At 36.9% G+C, this 23,092-nt stretch overlaps 2 protein-coding genes across 2 annotated transcripts in view; one reads left to right on the top strand and one right to left on the bottom strand.

Moving 5' to 3' along the window:
* Positions 1–1,042: 1,042 nt before the first annotated feature.
* On the bottom strand, positions 1,043–2,932 carry LOC134804956 (RNA-binding protein 45-like). Its single transcript, XM_063778250.1, has one exon. The coding sequence runs from the start codon at positions 2,653–2,655 to the stop codon at positions 1,216–1,218; it is 1,440 nt and encodes a 479-aa protein (XP_063634320.1). The 5' UTR covers positions 2,656–2,932; the 3' UTR covers positions 1,043–1,215.
* A 3,204-nt stretch (positions 2,933–6,136) lies between these two features.
* Positions 6,137–23,092, top strand: part of LOC134804284 (fizzy-related protein homolog) — a 78,524-nt gene continuing 61,568 nt past the window's right edge. The window contains exons 1-2 of the mRNA XM_063777281.1: positions 6,137–6,568; positions 8,289–8,434. Coding sequence (XP_063633351.1) covers positions 8,296–8,434 — 139 coding nt within the window. The 5' untranslated portion in view covers positions 6,137–6,568; positions 8,289–8,295. The remainder of the gene's footprint in view (positions 6,569–8,288; positions 8,435–23,092) is intronic.

Below are 23,092 nucleotides of genomic sequence, written 5' to 3'. Positions count from 1 at the left end.
ACCTTCGCGCGTATTTTTTCAAATTTGTCGCCTTTTTCTACTGACAAGATCTGCTTGACCAAGTATATTAAATAGTTTTAAAGACGTATTTAAATTTAAAATTTAAATTTAAGCAAATAAACACGGAAACGTGAAAATGTGATCATAGACAATATAAGAACAAAGAACGAAGTTTTTACAAAAACATGAAAATCTTTTCGTTATCTGACTCTCTATCACTCTAGCAAATTCGAGCGACAGAGAGGCAAATAAAGAAATTTCAATTTTTGGTAATTATCATGGCAGAAAAAGTTCCCCGCAATTTGCTCTACAGTGTTTTGGTTCTTAGGGAAGATCGTCAATTACTGGCCACTGGTTAATAACTAGCCACCCTAAACTAAAAATGTATTCTATTCACCTATAAATATGATTCATTCTAGTATAAGGTTTCAATAACTGGCCACCCTCCAATAACTAGCCACCTTATTGACCTTATACTAAAATTTATGACGAGGGCCTACCGCGAATCAGGTTTGACGTGGTGGCTTGTCGATTCGTACGTAAGTGGGACAGGGAGGCAACACGTCGAACGTGGTACGCGGTTGGCCCTGTTTATAGGTGATTCTGATTAGAATAGTGTTTAGTATCAGGTGGCTAGTAATTGGCAAATTACCCTAGGCATGAGAAGAGAGCATGTGATTTTTTATTTATTTTGTTAAATACATAATAGGTACTAAATGCTAAAAAAAATAATGCCCTGCCGGCGTATTATGGATGGCTTTATCCGTCTTTATCCACATGATAAAATAACTGTCACTTTTTAACACCATGGGATAGAAAGTGACGGACACCGTTTTATCACGCTGTCACGTAGACAAGAACGACCGTCATATCCGTACTGTTCTATATTTATAGTTTTTTTTTATAGGTTGGTCTAAAAGCTTTTGATCCTACATAGGAGTGGGATGGGATGATTTTGTCGCTGAATGTACTTTTTTTCCTAAATAAGCCCACAGGCATCCTACTCAGTAGGGGTTAGAGAATGGTAAATAATACTATCAGCCATAGTTAAAATAAATTTATTCATTGTTTGTCTCAATTACATTTCAAGCTAAAAATAGTCTACAATGAATCAATGCATCAACAGTTTTGTCAATATTCTCTGCCATCCTAAAAACAAGTATGTACAGCAGTCTAGCACTATACAGCTTCTTTTAGGCCAGCATCATCAAGGACTTAATAATCATATCTAGTCCTTTTAGTAGAACTTTCATCGTCATCTGGTTTTTCTTCTGCAGGCAACACTTTCATACGAACTCCACACACCTCCGCTCCGTGCAAAGTTTTGATCGCTTCATTTGCCGCTTCAACAGATGCATAACGGGCATACCCAACAGTCTTGTTCGGTAATGTGTACACATTGATAAGGTCCCCAAAACGACAGAATATGTCACGCAATACAGTCAAAGGTGGGGGTTGTGGTTTGCAAATCAAAAAGCATCTTTTGGCTACTTTGCTGTCTATGTCGGCCAAGTCTTTTATAGATGGTAGTTTTACACTGCAATAATTTAAGTCGGTGCTGTCTGGGATTGTTTGATTCGACATGCCTGCCGTAGCCATCTTGATCAACTTGGAAGCTTCTGAGATAGCTTCAGCCAATTGAGCCAAGTCAGGAGAAGTTGACTTGGCTGTGGCAGCCATAACATTTTTAAGATTGGTTACAGCATCAGGTATGTTGTTAAACTTTTGTTCATGCGGCTCAAATTTTGAGTTGTCTGGTTTAACAAATATCTTTAGGCCCGGTGGGTACTCGAACTTGTTGAGCTTATCAACTGCATAAGCTGCAGACACAGGGTTTGAATATTGTACTGTCCCTTTACCAAAGTTTCTTACCAAGTCCACAAAGTACTGGCACTTCACCATGCCTGGGACTATATCGAAGAACCTCTCTACGTGCAACTGTGTGAGGTATGGACAGCACATAAAGCTAATGCTAGTATAACCATCCGGCCGCACATTCATCATAGAGACTAATGAATTTCTCATGTTTGAAGACGACCGAGCTAGAGAACTAATGTTAGACTCAAATGCTGTCTCCTGCCGTCTGTGGTATCCCTTAGGCATGGCAAAGATGGCTCTATACTTCTTGTCACATTTCTCAAATGCTGTCGCTGCTTCGGAAAACTTTCTGAACTTAACATAAGCAAACCCCTTGGAGTCTCCACTGGATCTGTCTCTCTGAATGTTTATTGACTCAATTTCGCCGTACTGGCCAAAGTCTTCCTGCAAGACATCTTCGTTGGAGGTTTTTGGTATGTTCAAGAACAGCCTCTTGTATTTTTCGTGGTCTTGATCGTCAGATTCGATCTCCGAGCGGTTGGCGGCGACCATAACTTTTAACGGGCGGCTCGCGTTCGGCAAGACTTTGAAATTCATTTCCTCTAAAGCTCGCGCTGCTTCAGAGGTTTTATTAAATTTAATGTAGACGATACCTTTGGGATCTCCAGTGTTATGGTCGCGGGGCATTCTGATGTCTTCAATGGTCCCATATTTTGAGAATGATTGTCTAAAATCATCTTCACTCAATCGTTTTTCGCAAACTATAAACAACCTGGAGTACGTTGGGTGGTCTTCTGACCCGTCGTCGCCTCGTCCGTGTTTCCGCCGATGTTCCATTGTAATAGATTAACGTAATGTTGCTCTTATGCTCTTAGGGTAGTTTTAGTTTATAAGTCACGCTAGAAGTTAACGGCAGCGATAATAACCGATATCGGATAAAAAATAGTACTTTAAAGTAAATTATCGATAAAATTAACTTCAGCACACATATGTAACAAATCAAGATGTTAAAAGGACAAGAGAAAGTATTCCTATTTATATACAAAGCGCCACGCCATTCGGCATTTGCGAACAGTGATGTAGTTTTGTAGTTTACGCTGTGCTGTGATGGATGCCCTACCACAAACAAACGTCAAAAGGCCATTTTTTTTATTTTCAGTGTTGCCCGACCAGTTTAAAAAAATCCTTAATTGCTGCAAATAATGAGGATAAAAAAAATGTGCAAAGCTTAACGCAGATAAGATGACGCTGCAATCGTTTAAAAATCATGTGATTAGATATGAAAAACCCAAAGAAACTTGAACCGTAGACTTTTGGGTTCGTAACACTTGGAAACATTTATAATTACGACCGAATTATAATTACGAATTAGACGACCGGTCTGGCCTAGTGGATAATGACCCTGTCTGCTAAGCCGATGGTCCTGGGTTCGAATCCCAGTAAGGGCATTTATTTGTGTGATGAACACTAATATTTGTTCCTTAGTCATGGTTGTTTTCTATGTATATAAGTATCTATTTATCTATACACGTATGTATATCGTCACCTAGTACCCATAGTACAAGCTTTGCTTAGTTTGGGGCTAGGTTTGATCTGTGTAAGATGTCCCCTAATATTTATTTATTTATTTAATTTGTGGGATTTTAACCTTAACAACTTATTACACCTGAGTTTAAAACCCCACAAATTATTGATTAGTTAGAGGCAATAGAAACGAAATATGCTACCATGTGCAAAAAAAAGACTTTTATTCACGAACGTTTATTTCATGTTTATTAATTGTCTTTCGCAAACCAACTTGTTTTATTTTATTTTACACATGGTAGCATATTTCGTTTCTATTGCCTCTAGCTAATCAATACTATAGTTCGTTTTTTTAGCATTAGAAAGAACCTGAAAGAAGGTAAGCGATTTTGACATGTCTTTTAATTGCAAAACGCTTTTTAAAAATCAAAAACTATTACTTATGAAAGCAGAAGAATATAAATGATCGTATTAGATTCATAATTGTTACATATTTGCCGTAACTTATTTTTAAAATGTGTTTTTCAATTAAAATACACATCAAGATAGGACACATCAAGATAGGTAAACAACCTTATTTCTAATGCTAAAAAAACGAACTATAATAACATTATACAATAATGTACGATTTTATTATAAGTCTAGCAACTCTGACCATAACGTCAAATAATCAATATTTGTTTCTATAACACCGCATAAACAAATGTATGAAACATTTGATTATGCGGTGTTGTTGGCCAACTTGCTTAAATTTAATAATTCATACAACAAGGATTTTTTTCAAAGATTTTCTTCATAAATTTACTCTCCTTCATGACTGAGTTTATTGAATCTGTGCATTGCTGGTGTTGCTATACTTCCAATCGGAATCGATATAATAAAATATATATAATCGATATATATATATATCGATTGTTTTTTACATGAATAGAGTCGGACCAAGAAAAGTCTGCCACGCAGTGCAAGTGTTATTTATACGTCATAATTTCATAGAAGTTTGACGTTTAAAATAACACTTGCACTGCGTGGGCTATCAAATCCACTGCAGACTTTTCTTGGTCTGACTTTAGTTAAGGCCAACTCGTCAATATATTTTATGTATGCACGTTTGAAGTAAATCGTTGGCAAAGAGTAGTATTACGGGTGGTCTTCTGACCCGTCGTCGCCTCGTCCGTGTTTCTGCCGATGTTCAACTGTAATAATCTGCTTGACCAAGTATAAGTATATCGTCTCATAGAAAATTTTAATTTCGCGGCTTTTTCTACTGATAAGATTTGCTTGACCATCTATATATTGGCCATTCAAGCGCAAATAATAATAGTCTATATTTAATAGGTACAATGTGTCCCTAGCGAGTATTATATTCTTTGGTCCCTAGCCCGTGTTAAAAAATTTAAAACTTATGTACCCACATTCAAAAAACGTATTTATACGAAATATTATGTTTCTGCTTATATTCCACTTCAAATGGAAACGTTTATACTAGTCAGTTAAAAAAACCGGCCAAGTGCGAGTCGGTCTCGCGCGCGAAGGGTTCCGTACCATTAGGCAAAAAACGGCAAAAAAGCTGATGGCCTAGCGCAGCGGTCGGCAACCGGCGGCCCGCGGGCCGCATGCGGCCCGCGAGCCTCCCTGGCTATTTTGTATGTAATATTGACAAACGACAATGTCTGCTAAAGTCACAAATATATAAAGTGCGGCCCGAGTCAACTTCGTTAACTACTATGTGGCCCTTGGCTGCTAAAAGGTTGCCGACCGCTGGCTAGCGAAAAGAGCGTGCGACTCTCAATCCGAAGGTCTCGGGTTCAAATCCCGGCTCGTACGAATGTGTTTTTCGGAACTTATGTACGAAATATCATTTGATATTTACCAGTTGCTTTTCGGTGAAGGAAAACATCGTGAGGAAACCAAACTTAACCCATAAGGCCTAGTTATCCCCTCCGGGTTGAAAGGTCAGATGCCAGTCGCTTTCATAAAAACTAGTGCCTACTATTGCCTGCCTAACTGTAACTAGTGCCTATCTCGGGATTAGTGGTCAAGCGGACCTCAGGCTCCCGTGAGCCGTGGCAAAATGCCGGGATAACGCGAGGAAGAAGAAGAATAAGGGGACGCAAAAAACAAAAATAAAATACACGTTGGTTGTATGGGAGCCTCACTTAAATAATTATTTCATTCTGTTTTTATTAGGTTTTTTGTTATAGCGGCAACAGAAATAAATAAAGTCCAAAGAGTATAATAATTATGTGGAGGAGTCTTAGTAGGTAATAGTTTTTACCTTTTGGGTACGGAACCCTAAAAACTATCTCCCGTGCCAATTCTTAAGATTAGACGCTAACGCTTGGACATTTGGACATTAAAAGCAAATTAAAAGCAACCAGGCGGCTTAGCACGGTCGCGTTTTTATCCCTTGTCACCATGCCTGTCACGTTCTAACAAGTATGTAAGTGCGAAAGGGACGCGCATAGTGATAGTCGATAAAAATGGAACCGTGCTGAGCCCGCAGGAAAGGAAAGCAAATAACATCAATAATATATATTCCTAAACAATCGATTACATTGTGAATCGATTTCACTGTAAAAGAGTAATTTGTAACTTATAGAAAAAATATATTTATTTAAAATAATGATATTTAAATACATATTTTGGTTTGTTTATTTTATTTGCAAGCCTATCATATTTATTGATCAAAAAATGTTTAAGAATATTAATTGTTTTTTTTTCAAAAGATCGTTGAGTTCAAATATCGATATATTTTTTTAGTATAGCAACATTTAGCTTGTACTATTTATTTTGCTATGACATCGATGGCCCACAAAATCTACGATTTATGTTTTAAACTCTGTAATTACTAATTTACTATTTAAAAAGTCAGTTTGTTGCTTAGAAAACAATCAGCAATATAGTAAGATACGCGTAAATTAAATTATTGTGTGTTGGATTGTTTGTAACCTGTAAAAGATGCCTTCGTAAGCGACCCTGGTAGTCAAGCATGTCAAAGGCTCCGTGGCTTTGGTAGCAGTCGGTTCTCCTGCACTGCGTACTGAAACATTAATGTTTTCGCTCGATCGTCGTGTTAATATTTGTGATAATTCCATATTGAACAATAAAACCATGCTTGATTGAACGGGAGTGAATTTGCAATATATTCTAGTCTACTTCTTCCATAGTTTACCCTCGTTTTTTGATTTTACGGACTTTGAATAATATCAGTTAGTGCCATATAAAGGTAAGTTAGTGCGATTTTATGTTTTATTTTAGCTGTTGTGATAATTCATTGATATCTAATCGGTCTCTTTTGTAGTTATTTATAACATAATGTAAACAAAACTGGATTTTTCTTTTCTTTTCTTTAGTTTTCTCTTGCCTCTTTTTTCTTAAAATTTAGTATTAAGGACCTTTAAACAGTTAATGTACAGATGATATTTCAAATGTATATTGCTTTCTTGCGAATTTCTCTTTATGGTATTAGTGCTTGCAATGACAAATCTCTGAAGTCATTCCATGTACACTAATACTGGTTTTAAGACTATTTGAAGGATATGTTGTGATTAAAATCACTTATTTACTTGTCTGTATACTTTCATATTGCAATATGAAACATTGGGTCTTATTTTACACACCAATCAAGGTTGAAACTTGATACCATCATTGTCAACTTAGAAAATTACACCTAGGTGTTTTGAGATGTGTGAATATGATTATTTAAATCTTACTACTATTTGGACATCTTGAAAAATTCTTACCGTTCAACTGTTATAATTGGTAGTGAAATAAATAACAAAATGTGTATTTCGTCACGTGACAACCAAAATTAATTACAAAATAATATTTTTTCTAACATCTACATTGTATTGTTACTAGTATGGTTTACTATGATGGTACGTGTGGTAGTATTTAGCGAGTTTTGGTTGTCAATATACAATTTATTTTATATTCATCATGTATAAAATACTTTTAATTCCGCAGTGCAAATGCGAATTGGTTTTATTTTAGTTACCCAAAGGTCTGATATCGGTTTGCGTATTTAACTTGTAAACTTTGATATAATGATGTAAAATTAGTCAAATTTATTCTGTATAAATTCAAATAAAATGCTGCATTTGTATATTGGGCCTTAATATATTTAACTAGTATGCTAAATTGATTTACAATTGATATCCAAAAACTTAAGAAGCTAGTTATCTATGTAAAAAAAATAGAGTTAGATCAAGCTAAATTTGCATGGCACGTGGCAATTTTGTCAGTAGAGTTAAATTTCTATGAAAATATGATGTTTACAATGACACTCCTTCGCTTTGTTCTAATCAAGTTGGTGCAAAATTAGCTTAGATGGACTTTATGTCAATGCAATGCAATATTATGGTACCATCGAGCTGATCTCACGATAGACACTGGAGGTGGTCAAGGAAGTCTAAATAAATAAATAAAAAAGTTTTATTCCTTCCACACATACTTCCAAACATAATAAATAAATAACATTGAAGTAAAAGATAACTTAAAATTTAACTTAAAAAATATGTGGGCCCCTTTCGGGTAAAAGCCTCCCCCAAGGAATTCCACTCCTCTCTATTTTGGACTGTCTCTAGCCATTCTGGACCCGCCGTTTCTACTAGCTAGCTAAAAGCTAGCTTCTTCTAGCTAGTAGAAACGGCGGATCAAGGAAGTCTATGGTAAAATAACTCAAACCTAATTATGTTTGGGTTTGTTAGAATTATATTGATGAATATTGGTAGTCAACTTCAAAGAAATACGTATAGTCAGCGATAAAAGCTTGTATCAAAAATGAAATTTTTGTCAAAGTACTTATTTAAGTTAAAGTATTTAATATGTCGGAGTCACTCAAAAGTTTTGTTATTAAAGTGTTTTCATTAACTGCCAGGCAAATCTAATAAATACTGCTCAGCAAACGTCAGTATACTGAAACATAACAAATTATTTTCTTCCAGCGCCACCATGTTCAGTGACTCATTCGAGAGACGGCTGATCCAGCAATGCAGCCCCGTCGGCAGGAAGTCACTGGTCATGAGGTCCGAGAGGATGGACAGGTTCGTGCCTCTCAGGCGGGGGCAGAATTGGCAAACTAGCTTTCAAGGTATGTACTTGCACATTAAAGTTATCCATTGTATCCGGTATAGAGAATTTGTATGACAGAAGCGTTTCTGGTTTGTTTATGTATAGAAAATCAGTACAGGGAGCATATCCCATCCTAGTCTGGTATCCTGTATCTGGTATCCTAGCCGCATTCACAAACAAACCAATGTTCCAAAAATATATTTACATGACCTTATTGTCATGTAAATATATTTTAGGTAACCTTGTATAGATGTGAGAAATACGGGAGCGGCCAAGAAGTTCACAAACATCTGAACAAAGGATGCTTGGTTATCAAGATCTTATAGTGCATGCTCAAATATTTTTGAGCATCTTGGCCGATCCGATATATGTTTTTATTTTTACGTCATTTATTGATATGAATATAGCAGAAGATTTCTTTTGAAGCCTTTACACCTAACTAACAACCTACTTATTTGGAATTAAAAAGGTCGTAAAGTGTATTCGGGTAATTACGAACGTCAGGTGACATGAAAATGGACTCTAATATTATAGAGTTATGGGTAATTGTTATAATTACAATGTTATTAGGTTATGATCTCTTTAATGTAGGCTTGTAATATAGGTATTTTTACCTTGGTAAACAGAGCTGTAAGAGAATAATAATCAATAAATAATTATAATAATATTCATATTGAAGGAAACATTAAACTGCAAATTCCTGTTATTTTAGTATCCAATTAGGTATAGCATTTAATGCAATAATTTCCCTTTATTATTGTAAAGGTAAACAATGGTATATCTATCACTCTATTGTTTTGACCAGACATCGTAAATTTTATAGCATTTCCGGTGCAGCGGAGTGGTGTTAACGGAATCGGTATAAACAAATTCAACCCTAATGATTAATTAGCGTTAGTTACGTTAATATTAACCTTAATTTACCATTTCAGTAGGAATTATCTATACCAATTCCGTTAACACCACTCCGCTGCACCAAAAATGCTATAAAATTTACGATGTCTGGTTTTGAAGCACTCGGCTTGCTGACTGCTCCGAGCAGTGATTGAAGCAGGGACCGAATATAGGTATATTTTTCATACAAATTAACTGGTATTCAATTTCGGTATCTTGGTTGTTTATGTATATTTTTGCACTTAATTTAGCTAATCTGATCAATCATCATCCTTACCTAAATACAATTCTATAATATCAAAGAAATAATGTGAAAGCTATGAGATATTTTGGTTTTTAGTTATACCGGTAATGGTCCCTGGATTGAAGCTTGACACACAGTCTAGACGCCGTGCGAAAAAGGACAGTTGGGATAGGCCTTTGCCTATAAAAGGCAAACAGACAAGCCTACTGAATTTAATAAATATATTACTAGCTTCTACCCGCGACTTCGTCTGCGTGGGATGATGATGAATGAAAATGCTATATCCTTCCTCGGGCTTCAAACAACATATCTCGTCTAAATTGGTTTCGCGGTTTAAGCGTGAAGAGATTACAGAAAGACAGACAGGTATAATTACTTTTATAATATTCGTAGGGATAAAATGTAAACTATGTATTGTCTGAAATCAAGGCTAATTTGATTTTAATTTATACTAATACCGCTACTTGCGAGTCGACACCTAGTCTTGCTATCCGCACTGTACAGTCGCCATCAGATATATCGGAACGACCAAGGTGCTCACAAATATCAGAACAGAACACGCCTCTATTGTCAAGCCGCTAGAGTGCTTGTTCAGATATATTTGAGCACCCCGGCCGCTCCGATATATCTGTTAGCGACTGTAGCATCGTCCGATGATCAGTTAAGAGGGTTGCTGTTTGTACCATCGTTGATACAATTTATTATATTCACCATAATATATCGTAATCCTTATTCCAAGTACATAAGAGTCACTGATGGTCAGTTCAGTGTATAATGCTCTGAAGTGCGAACGTTGAAAGAAAATAAAAAAACAAATAATGACCAATCAATACGAAGGCCATTAGGTAGCCAGTACGGTAGTGGGCAAAAACTACTCATTAAGTTTATTTTAAAATTTCAGCTAATCATCACCATTATTATTGGCAAAGTTAGTTTTGCGGTCCAAGTCGCCGTAGGTTATATATCTGTAGGTACAGAATAATAGTTACAGTTACAATAGCATCTCGGTCTAAAAGTAAGTATGCTATAGTAGCCACACGCGTGCGCCTGTGAGGGACAGCATACGCAATGCGGCGAAATTAAAAACACCCTTTAATATTTCTGACAACATACCAAAAATAACCAACGTGATTTAGTCGGGTTCATTGTTGCCCACCAATCTTTAATATTTTCATGATTTTTATACATACGTTGAGAACATGGAAATATTCTTACATTCATACACATAATTCACAATTGTGGGCTGAAGTTCCTAACTTTGTTCTATTAACTAACTATTATTAATACTATTTACTGTAATATCAAAGACAGACACAATGAAGTGTGTAGATTGGTCGTTTCTGCCTTTTTTATATAGTACAGTTTATTTTTTACTGCCTATTGTAGATTTTGCGAGTGCGATTGTGAACGGAATTGGATTTCGTATTGGTGTATCATTATTATCATCAAGTTGGTTAATTGAACTACACTTTAAGAAAATGGCTTCTATGAGCTAAAAAATATACTTAGGTGTTCTTTATAATTATAATACAGTAGTGATCAATGATATTATATTAATAAATAAATAAATAATGCCTAATCTCTAAAATTACCCTTATTAGAGATTTTTTTAAATCTGAGGGAATATATATTTGTTCTTGGAATTCACGACGAATATTTTAGAGTTATACAATCTACTTAATACTATAAATTTAAAAAAAAATGATCATGAGTGTTCTATTTGCCGCCCCGGGCCTTCCAATCAAAGTTAAAAAAAAACTTGGAAAAACGGCGAAGATAAACCATAGTTCACATTCATATTAATAACAGCTTCATTATACACGGAATGCCCTGGACTAGCGTGTGTTATGCCCCTTAATCACAGTCATTTAAAAAACATAGCGAATAAAAAAAAAACAAGAATGATTTTACTTAGCATGCATCTTTGGAGTATATAGGTACTAGAAGTCATGAAAAAAAAAATAGTTCCGAAGTACAAAAATAATTGGATAAGTGCGAGTCGGACTCGCCCGCCGAGGGTTCCATACTTTTTAGGGTTCCGTACCCAAAGGGTAAAACGGGACCCTATTACTAAGACCCCGTCCGTCCGTCCGTCCGTCCGTCTGTCACCAGGCTGTATCTCACGAACCGTGATAGCTAGACAGTTGAAATTTTCACAGATGATGTATTTCTGTTGCCGCTATAACAACAAATACTAAAAACAGAATAAAATAAAGATTTAAATGGGGCTCCCATACAACAAACGTGTTTTTTGACCAAAGTTAAGCAACGTCGGGAGTGGTCAGTACTTGGATGGGTCACCGTTTTTTTTTTGTTTTTTTTTTTTATATGGTACGGAACCCTTCGTGCGCGAGTCCGACTCGCACTTGCCCGATTTTTAGTATTTGTTGTTATAGCGGCAATAGAAATATGTACATCATCTGTGAAAATTTCAATTTCACAGTTGTAGCTAGTCACGGTTCATGAGATACAGCCTGGGGACAGACAGACAGACGGACAGAGGAGTCTTAGTAATAGGGTCCCGTTTTTACCTTTTGGATACGGAACCCTAAAAAGAGCCTCGACACGCGTGGCCGTGGCCGCCATAAAGAAAATCCAAGTTTATAAAAACAAATAAATGGTTTTTATACGATATTAATGAATATCAGTTGCCCCATAAAAACCCTTTCGATCGCGTGCCACCAACAATCCTTATACGGACACCCTTTCCATGTTATTTTTAACAAATTGTCATACATGATCGCCCTCAACTCATTAAGCAAAGTAAATTAGCGTGATTTCGTTTCGCGTGATAGTGTAACAGGAACCTATTAGGTAATGATGTCAAAAAAATGTTTACGGTTCTTAACACAATAGATTTCTTGGTTTTAAAGTTGGAGATATGGTTGAGTCATACAAATATCACAAAAGAATTATTCAAGAATATGCATAGGCTTTATTTTATTAACTAAGTGGCGTGGCCCTCAATAGCATTTCAAAGGAAGTACGAAAGATAAGTCTTGAGACGCTTTAATAAAGAATGGGTCAGAGACAGAAAAATGTCTTCAAAGCAGTGTTTCTAAAGAACTTTATAGAATTGCTTCTGGTTTAGTAGATATTACCCATTTTCAAAATTATCCCGCCTTCGAAGTTACTCAAATGCAACCTTATTTTAATAAAATGTTGATAACATTCTTGCAAAACTACATATGTATGATATCAGCGATTAAGCCGTTTACGGCTCGAGCTGCAGGACTGTAAAAATATACATACCTACTCACTCACATATACATGTGAGTGAGTAGGTATGTATATTTTTACAGTCCTGCAGCTACCATAAATACCATAAATACCGTATTTAATCTACATTCGACTTACATTTAAACTTAAACTTCGCAACCTAACTAACCACGAATCTAAACTCGTGTACTTATTCCATAAGTTCCATAACTATATTTAAACTTTTATGAATAGAGAGCGTATAAGATTTCAACACTGAGCACAATCTAAAAAGATTGTAACTCGGCAGTTTATTTACTTATCTTTTAATATCAAGTCAAAGCTCTCAAGTCTCATCACTCTCAACGCTCCGCCGCGCGCGGTGTGAACGAGCCCTAATCCGCTCATTATAGCATTTTCGCACAGATTTCCGCCGCCACAGAGCGTGGCCACATAAATATTGTAGTGCGATGCCCTCTGCTATCTTCTACACTGTTAACTGATCTTCAACCTTAATGCCAAAGCATAAGGTTCACGGATGGTTAAGTAGTTTAGTGCATGCCCTATGGGCCGCCAGCCGAGACGGGATCGCAGAGTGAAAAAATGTCTATGGTCTGTTGCTAACTTATCAGCAATGTTAATATGGTCGAGGTTGGAAAATGTTCAATTTAGAATTGAAAGTCAATTTAAAGACATGAGATTTGACTTTGTGTTTTTTTTTTGATTTTGCATTCATAGCACCATACTGTAGTTACTATTGTAACTTTAGAATTAGAAGAAAAGCTTAAAATTTGGCAAGTTCCTAAAAGTGTATGCGTTGAAAACGAATTTAAAAGAAAATATATTTAATTACCTTTAAATACCTTTCAATTAATTTTAGTAATTCTTGCGTGGTTTTGCCAACAAGAGTTGACAGTGAGGTACTTTAAAAAAGCTCGTATCTCGTAACCTGTGTTTTGCTTTACGTTACGGGCCGATTTATTTTCTTGGTTAATATTTTCACTGTACAGTCAGCAGCAGAAGTTGCTAAGCGGGCCAGGTGTTCAAAATAATCTTGAGGCGACTTTATTGTTAAGAAAATAAGAGCTTGTCAAGGTAATTTTGAACACCTCGCAATTTCTGCTGCTGACTGTATTTTTAAGCAATATTTATCTAATATACTTCTTAGGTCCTATGCTAACCACCGTTTAAATATTCGCCCGTATTGGATTTACACACTGTATACAAAGCCAGGATAATTGACTGACTCCATTTGACCCTTTCCTGATTGAATGGACTCATTAGCATTTGACTAAATTAACAAAGACAAAATGACTCAAGTCTGGTACACTTTACAAGCGATTCCGCTTAGTAGTGTTAAGATCTTAAGGATTAGAATAGCATGAGGTCAGTTATAAAGGTAGTTTTGTACTACCGAGGAGTTTTCTTAGGCCTAAGTTCATGATATCCGTAGTTAAGGAAAGGATTCTTTTAATTGCGTCTTCGGGTATCAAGGTTGGGGTTTAAAAATTAGATTAATGCATTCATAAGTTTTGTTGGAAAGTTAAATAAAAAGTTTTTATCGCTGACTGTATTTTTCTTTCCATAGGCAACTAATACTCATCGAGACAAATCTAACAAACCCAAACACAATTAGGTTGCGTTGTTTTATCACAGTTCCTATGGCCACCTCCTGTGTCCATCATCAGAGCTGCTCGATGTTAACATAATATTGCGTTGTGACCTAATAACGTACATATGTACCTGATATGTATGTAAGTTTTAAGTCAATCGAATAAGTAGGTCTAATTTAGCTTGTAAGATTTGACTCGAACATACAACATACAAACAATGCTAGTTAAATTAAAAAAGACTTGTAAAAACGTTTATGTGATTTGTATTGACGGCACGCGTCTAAAAAAGCAATAATAAAATTCGGCCACGTCAGTCATGTGCAACCTTATATGGTTATATGATTCCAACAAATAGACCAAATAGGTCGTCTAGAGTTTCTATTACCCGTCCATAATACTGTCTAACTAATCGAAGCAAAAACGCATTAAGTGTCTAAGAGTTCCTAAGGTGTATACTGCATTTTAGAATAGGACTTCACTTCACAGTGTCAATTATGCATGTGACCCCTCAAGAGTGGTGAAGTTTTAAATGCAATTTATGAATTGGTGGCGACTCAATCTGTGAAATTGGCCGTTTGGGTTTTTTTGGAGACGAAATATGTATTTTAATAGTTGTAAGCGTAACTAACTGCGACTACGTTGAATAAAAAAAAAAAAAACATTCAAAACCATTCCATTTCGCTTCGTTGATTTTTGATTTTCCTTAAGGGGCCCACTGATTACCAGTTCGCCGGACGATATCAGCCTGTCAGTTAAACGCAAAATTTGATAGTTCCGAACAACTGACAGGCTGATATCGTCCGGCGAACTGGTAATCTGTGGGTCCCTTCTACGGATTAGGCTGTGCGTTGTATGTATCTTTTGTCGAAACGGTGTTGTATGGGTTTATAGATCAGGTATTTTTCAAAGAATAATTTAATCACATTTAGTTACCCAAAAATTAATATTTACACTATTCCATATAAATAATTCGCAGGTCTATGAAATTCCGAAAACAGATTATTTTGACTTAAACCTTGTTTCATCTTAAGCAATCGGAATACACGCTCAGTAATTATTAATTGTAAGTACATAACTTACTAATTAATAATTAACCACCACACGCACGGCCAACATTGTCAAGCAAAAATGACCTTTAACAAGCCCTTAAGTTCCATTTCTTACAGTAGTGTGCGTTACTAGAGCGTGACTGCTTTCACAATGGGTTTATAAATATTCTAAGTTCCTATTAAGTATGAACTGGAAGCTGGGCCTTTCACTAGCCCTATTGCTGCTAGGTATACCAATAGCAACTAATTGACCATTGGCGGGCCTTATATCTTTGCAATGGTTTACGAATTGACAGTTATAAATAACTATTAATAAAATATATATGTGAACCCCCTACGCTACGAGTATATGCCATAAAAGTCATTTTGTATGAGTTATAAGTTTCCAAAACGTCCCGCATGGCGCGATAAAATTACTACAAAATAGACATACTTAATTGAAACGCGAACGCTCGTCACGCTATCGAATGACACTAAGGTGTTCTGTACGTCTACCATCAGTTTTGACATTGACATATACGCTCACGTCTACGTGACTTACTTTCTATGCATCTCGCTCGTACTCGCATATGCGAGCAATAGTGCAAGCGAGATGTACAGAAAGTAAATTACGTAGACGTGAGCGTTATGTCAATGTTAAAACTGATGGTAGAGGCTCTGGTGTGGAACTAATAATAAACGTCTTAAAATGATTTAACATGAGTGATTAGTTAATATCGGGTATTATAACAGTCAATCAATAACTAAGACACTTTAAAATCTCTTTTAGGCATGACATTTACACGCTGTCAAAACGTTGTCACCAAGGATTAGTGTCAGATCGAATTAGAACGACTATGCGACCGCGCTGTTATGTCGACCACAATATACATTTTCACAGACTCATAATTGTAAACTTATTTATATCTAGTGAACACGATTCCTTAATAAAGGTGTTATCAGTCACAGACAAGACATCCTCCAGACTGAGCATAGTAGCGCTACCCCCTCTGCCACAAATATACGGTAGTTTTACTCCATTTTTGAATCAATGTGTCTTTGTGTGACGTTCGTGTCTTTGAACGGACCAATCACGGCACGGAACTCGCTCACCTCGTCCCCCGCACCCCAGTATTTTTGGCAGCATCGGTTTCATGAAATAATTGCGTTAAACTCCGTCTAGAGGATTCCTAGTCTATGTTATCAATTAACAAATTTCTCTGCGCGGCCCTCCCCCGGTCAGTTAATCTCTGTAGCTGACCGTACTTTAACGTCTTGATAATAGCGGCTTTGTAAAGATATTTCTGAACACCTTGGCCGCTTCAATATATCTGACGGCGATCACTGTTTCCTCATTTATCCGCCAGCTACTTAAATTTGTCGCCTCGCAATCTTGTTACGAGTTATCAGTGCCGATAATGGAGTCAAGTAATTTGTCCGATGTTAGTAGGACACCGAGTTATCGACAGGTTGCGAATGTTATCGGGCAAAAATGCACTAGTGGGGATCCTTACAAGTTAGTGATAAGTTGATAACGCTTACGCGTTTGCTGGTTAGTCAGGTTCGTGAGTAATACAAGTTCTATGTAGCTTTTGCCTTTTTAAATGGCCTATTATTTACCAAAGTCCTACATATATTTGCGGATAACTTTTAGGCACTGCATGGTTAGGTATGCATGAAGTCCTAAACCGGATTGGACTCTAGCATGGGGACTTCAGCCAAAACCCTCTCGTACTGAGTCCAGCAATGCTGAAACATGTACATAATGAAAATGATGAGTCATGTTTTCCATAAAAACGAAAAACATCTCCAAATCTACGCCCTTATTCAAAAAACTTAGCAACGTCTTATAAACCTCTGTAAAATTTTCTCTTTCTAACAAACAGAAATGTAAAAAATTACGGATAGGGACAAACGACTTTCAACAGTTTGTTAGATTTGACAAGCGTTTATGAATATCGCCACTAGTCTTTTTCGAATCACCATTTGATGACTAAGTATATGAAGAAGTACAGTCTGCAATTCTTAAAAATATTTTTCCTCGTGTCTCTGTTACTTTGTAAATGTATCTCAGATTCGATAACCAGAGAAAATACACAGAAATACCTCAAACCGAGTGACGGAACCGTCACCTAAACTTTTCGATAAGACGCACATAAATAAGTTATTTTTACGCTTTATGCGACCTGCATACAGTAAACAACATAGCGGAGGTCAGGGCCCGTGTATCTTGCAATTTGGAGTACCCTCCGCAACAAAGTTAACTGATCATTCTTAGACCTTAATGCTACGGGATAAGGTCTAAATAAGTGCTGTTATTTAAGAGATATCTTTATCTGTTGCGTGAATTGTTTCGTATCGACCACGTGGGCAGACCACGCATGGCAATGCTTTTAAACCGAAAATATTAACAGCTGTATTTGTCCCTTACGCTAAAAAAAAGTCGAATTTATCGGACAACGTCCCACAGACCTCAGCTAATCCTTAAACTGTGATACCTTATGAACTTAAGGGTAGATCCTCCGCACGCGTCTTATGGTTGACTTTTTATCGCTTTCCGTCGTGGATAAGTCGTCACGAATGACATAAATGATGTCCAGCAGTCTTTCTAACGTGACTACATCAACAAATTTGCTGACTGACTGAAAAGAAGACAGTCATCTGACCCTGACAATTACCTGTCCATTCCCGGGTCGATATGTAACGATGGTACCATGGTATAATAATATACTCCGCCTGGTACTCCATTCCGAGATTCGCGTATGACCTAACTGACACGCGCCTACGTCATCATGCTGTTTACAGGTTCTCAAACTTTGAAATGTGGGAGAATTTTAACCAACGGTGAAAATTATTTTAACGGCATTAATTTTAAGTTATTCATGTAGAAACATAGTAAAATAAAACAAATCTAATGTATTAAATTAAACTTTATTTATCTATACAAGACAAACGTTTAAAAAACTAATTCACAGTTACACATTAATTACCAAGCTTACGACGTGAAAAGTTTGGAAAACACTGCGACTGCTGACACTGAGCGAGAAGGAAATAACAATTAACACGCGTTCGACAAGGATGACGGTCAGGGCATGAAGTTATCTAGATCCGAATTGTCAAATGTCCATAGCGCTATCCTGTGTTGCCAGTATTATAAACAGAATTACCCGAAAGTCTGAAATTTCTTTCGTGAATCGGAAGATATTGCTAACGAGTAATTAAAAATGACGTGTTATTGTAAAATTTAAGCTAAAATACATATATATGAAAATTATAAAATTATAAAGAAATATTTTAACTTATTAACCATAGGTATAATGTACCCATGTAACATGTTATGTTGAAATAAAGTGGCAATGTTATTGTGACGTAATCGCGTGTCACTCTGGGAATGGAAGACCATGTTTTATTAGACCATGGATGGTACCTAGTACCTAGCGTCAATATTGACTGTGCAATGCACGGCGAATTGTCACTGTTAGGCAACTATTATCACAGCTGTAAAACAGAGATCAGATCTCGTAATATTGGTCAAACACATTTGACAAAAAGGTCACTTCTGTGGACAAACATAACAGTGGACATGACAAAGTTAACTTTTTCTTATTTTAGTCTCAACTACTGAAAACAAAAAAAGACGTCCTAGGAGATGGTGGCATGATCTTGACGCCTTTCGGATAGATTCGGATAAATTGAGTCGCGTGGAAGAAAGAGAGGGAGGCCATTGCCCAGCAGTGGGACACAACAGGCTAACAAATACAAATAAAATACTGAAGACATGTATCCCGCATGCCTTACAGTACAGTTAAAAAATACGAGTAGCACTTGATCCTCTCAACTTTGCGATGTCTACAGGAAACGAACGAGTTCAGCATACAATAATGTGTATATACCATGTAAATCGTGCCTCACAACCTCCGGGCATCGTAGGCCTCCTAACACACCTAAACGTTCAAGTGCTAAGCAAACATTGGATAATAATGACATCACCACAGCTGATCGGATCGGGTGAAGGCTGGTCAGCGGCTCCGTGTCAAACACCCTGAAATGGCCCCAGTGAACATGCCTAGTGACATATTAGGATTTGGTGACTCACGGTTTTGAGGTGGACAAAAGGAGGCTCTAGTATTGTTCAGTCTGGGCATTTAGGCGTTCAGAGGGACCGCGAACCACGTTCAACGTGTTGCCTCTCTGTCGCACTTGTAAATTCGTAACACGTCGAACACGTCGAACGTAATTCGCGGTAGGCCCTTAGTTCATATACTGACAGCGACTGGGTGGACGTCATTGGGAAGATTGCGGGTCACTTCTGGAAGAGACTAGGACCGGGACTAGTGGCGTACTCGAATAGAGGCTATGCTCAACATTGGGCGATAAAAGGCTGACCTGGTGATGATGATACTGACAGATGGCGACAGATTTAATAATGTATGCAAATTTGCAAATACATAAGGTTAAGAAAGATAATGAAATTACAGCGTTAAAGCGTTATGGTATACATTTGCAGTATACGAGTATGTACTTCTAAGTAGTACATCTGCAGTATTCGAGTATTCCTTAATTTAATCTAATCTTATCACGAATTAATGCCTTAACCGCAAAATATTCTTTCTTTCTTCCTCTTTCTTATTCTGAATACTTCTGTAAATAAAATCCTTTTGTGTTCTTATTAGATGAAAAAAAAAAGAACCCAAACGATTACATGCTAAGTGCATATCTCTAGATAAAAAAAATATTTTACCTTCATGACGATTAGTCAGTCGCTTCATATTTTAGGAGACCACTTAAGTTTGACATTTTGTAAAAAATCTAAGCAAGTGTGTCATACCATGCACAATGGAGGGTTCCGTACTTTCGTGCAATGCGAAAAAAAAGCGAAGAAATCGTGCTTCTTGTCAGAGTGTGAGAAATGTACCTTTGTTGAACCATTTAGTTCTGATCTAATTTTATTATTTTTATACTAGCTTCGCCCGCGGGTTCAACCGCGTAGAATGATGTTGACTGATAAAAAAATATCTTATGTCCTTCCCCGGGTCGCGAACTATCTCCATACCAAATTTTATCTCAATGAGTTCAGCGGTTTAAGTGCGAAGAGGTAATAGACAGACAGATAGTTACTTTGGAATTTATAATATTAGTAGGCTGTTTTAGATCCAACGCAAATAATATACTGTAATGTTCTATCTGATACGTATCATGAGATACGCTGTAAGTAAGGAGTAAGCGCTGGTGGCCTAGCGGTAAGAGCGTGCGACTTGCAACCCGGAGGTCGCTGGTTCAAACCCCGTGTCGTACCAATGAGTTTTTCGGAACTTATGTACGAAATATCATTTGATATTTATGTACCAGTTGCTGTTCGGTGTAGGAAAACATGGTGAGGAAACCGGACTATCCCAATAAGGCGTAGTATCCCCTCTGGATTGGAAGGTCAGATGGTAGTCGCTTCCGTAAAAACTAGTGCCTAAGTCAATTGTTGTGATTAGTTGTCAAGCGGACCCCAGGCTCCCATGAGCCGTGGTAAAATGCCGGGACAACGCAAGGAAGATGAAGATTAATAGTAACAGTTTTCAAGTCTCTTGTCACTCTTACGGTACCCTAAAAAGTGGACAGTGCTAGATCTACACAATCACTGAAACACTTAAACTAAAAGCGAACAGTAAAGATATGTCATTTTTTAGAAGCTAGTCTAAACGAATCGTATTTTGATAAAAGAGCTTGATTGTGCTTTGACATGATATTATTTTTATTGATTTTTTTTTCTAACTGACGTTTCTATTTATTGAGAGTTAAGTTTTTTTAAATTAATGCAACAATACTTTGAAACAGGTCGTAAGGGGGTGAAATGGGGATGAAATTTAACAACTACGCGGGTGGAGGCAAATTATCAATAAATTTATCTCGATAAAAAAATTAAAACAGCGCAATCATATAAGTGTTCCGGTTGTTTAAATATTAGTAAAACCCGACGACGTTTAAGGAAACGTCACTTGCGCTTGGACAGAAAGTGCTAATTTGTGAATTGTAAGATTGCAGTGGCCCACGCCGCCACGATTTTGGCAAATATTTGATCAGCTGCACACTGGTTAGAATTATGAATATAGTGTTTTATGTAATTTGCAGTAATTAGGTTCATAATTCGAAGTAATAATATTCGTCAACAATGCTCTCTTTGCTAAAATATTCAATTTGAATTTAATTCCTTAAGATCGGAAACGAAAGCGAATTTCGTAGGAAATATTTGACGGAAATCGTATTCTGGTTTCCTGAGGACAAGGCATAGCTTGTTACAGGCTATTTATGGAATGCCTAATGGATGTTTACAAGGGCTGATCTCGAGTAAGGACTTATCAAATCTCTGAACATAATATATCCCTCTAAATGCCTGAATATCCTGTTGTACGCCATTCCATCAATGATTCACACAATACATACAAATGTTTACTGCTTTTTCCACCACGCCAACGAGAAGAAAATACTAACAGTAAAACATTACAAATCAAATCCAAATTAATCTTATAACATTCTAGATAATCACTTAAAAGTTAATTTTACCAGCCAATACGACGAAGCAACTTCAAATTTAATCAGCCATTTTTGCGGAAATATTACAGTGTCCCTTACGCATTGCGTTCTCTATACATTTTACTTTTAGCTTCAGTGTGGTCCCTACTGCTAGTCTAAACCTAAGTCACGAACCTAGCCTTTCTATTTGCAAACTGCACCTAACCTGTCGATTGCGGTTTCCGGGCGAACGGTGAAAGCCTGCATTAGCCGTTGCACCGAGATTGCACTCCACCGCAGCCTCTTTAAACGAGTCATTCTGCAGTGCTATGTAGTTGTGTAAATAAATCGTCAGTTGACAACTTCACATCTTATAGTCTTCTTCTTCCTCGCGTTATCCCGGCATTTTGCCACGGCTCATGGGAGCCTGGGGTCCGCTTGACAACTTCACATCTTATAGTCACTAGAAAATTTGATTCTTAAATAAATCATCACAATTTGACAAGCGAACGTCACGTAAATTGAATAAATTTACGATCGATACGCAAAGCAATTGCTTTTCAGTGATAACAACATAGGTATCACTGAATTTTCTATCGCGTGTAAACGTAGTACTCCGATAAATTTTTCGGAATAATCCCTGCCGCTTCATTTTGCCATCGTTCTACGCCATAACGTTTCCATCTTCACCAATTACATGGTCAGCAGTCTTCAACTGTGCGTTTCTCATGAAACTTCCTGCCTCGCACAGCTACGCTTAGGAATGAACTGTAAAGGGCATGCTCCCATCTTAAAGGCCTCCAACGCACTTGTAAGTCTTGTAACCCTTCCGGTGTTGCAGGTGTCCATTGGCGACGGTAACCACTTACCCTCATACGTTTCATCTGCTTGTTTGCCTCCTATATCGTAAAAAAAATCATGACTCATATTGACTGTCGTATGTTGTCTGTTATTATTTTTATCACACATATAATAGTACTGTTTCTAGGTAGTAGGTACCTATCTTAAGTCCTGTCCTTGGGTATGGTCACGTCTAAGGACGTACGCTCGTAAAATGTCAAAATGCGCATTAATCTGCGCGTTGACTGTACGATAAACCGTATTTCGTCGCTAGATTGATGGAAGCCAATGAATTACGGCAAAAAATTGTTTTTATGCGAAAATATTTACGGCAGTTGTCATTTTAAACTAAATCAGAT

The sequence above is a fragment of the Cydia splendana genome, chromosome Z, assembly GCF_910591565.1.
Source record: "Cydia splendana chromosome Z, ilCydSple1.2, whole genome shotgun sequence".
Classification (NCBI taxonomy): Eukaryota; Metazoa; Arthropoda; class Insecta; order Lepidoptera; family Tortricidae; genus Cydia; species Cydia splendana.
This window is presented reverse-complemented; position numbering and strand designations above follow the sequence as displayed.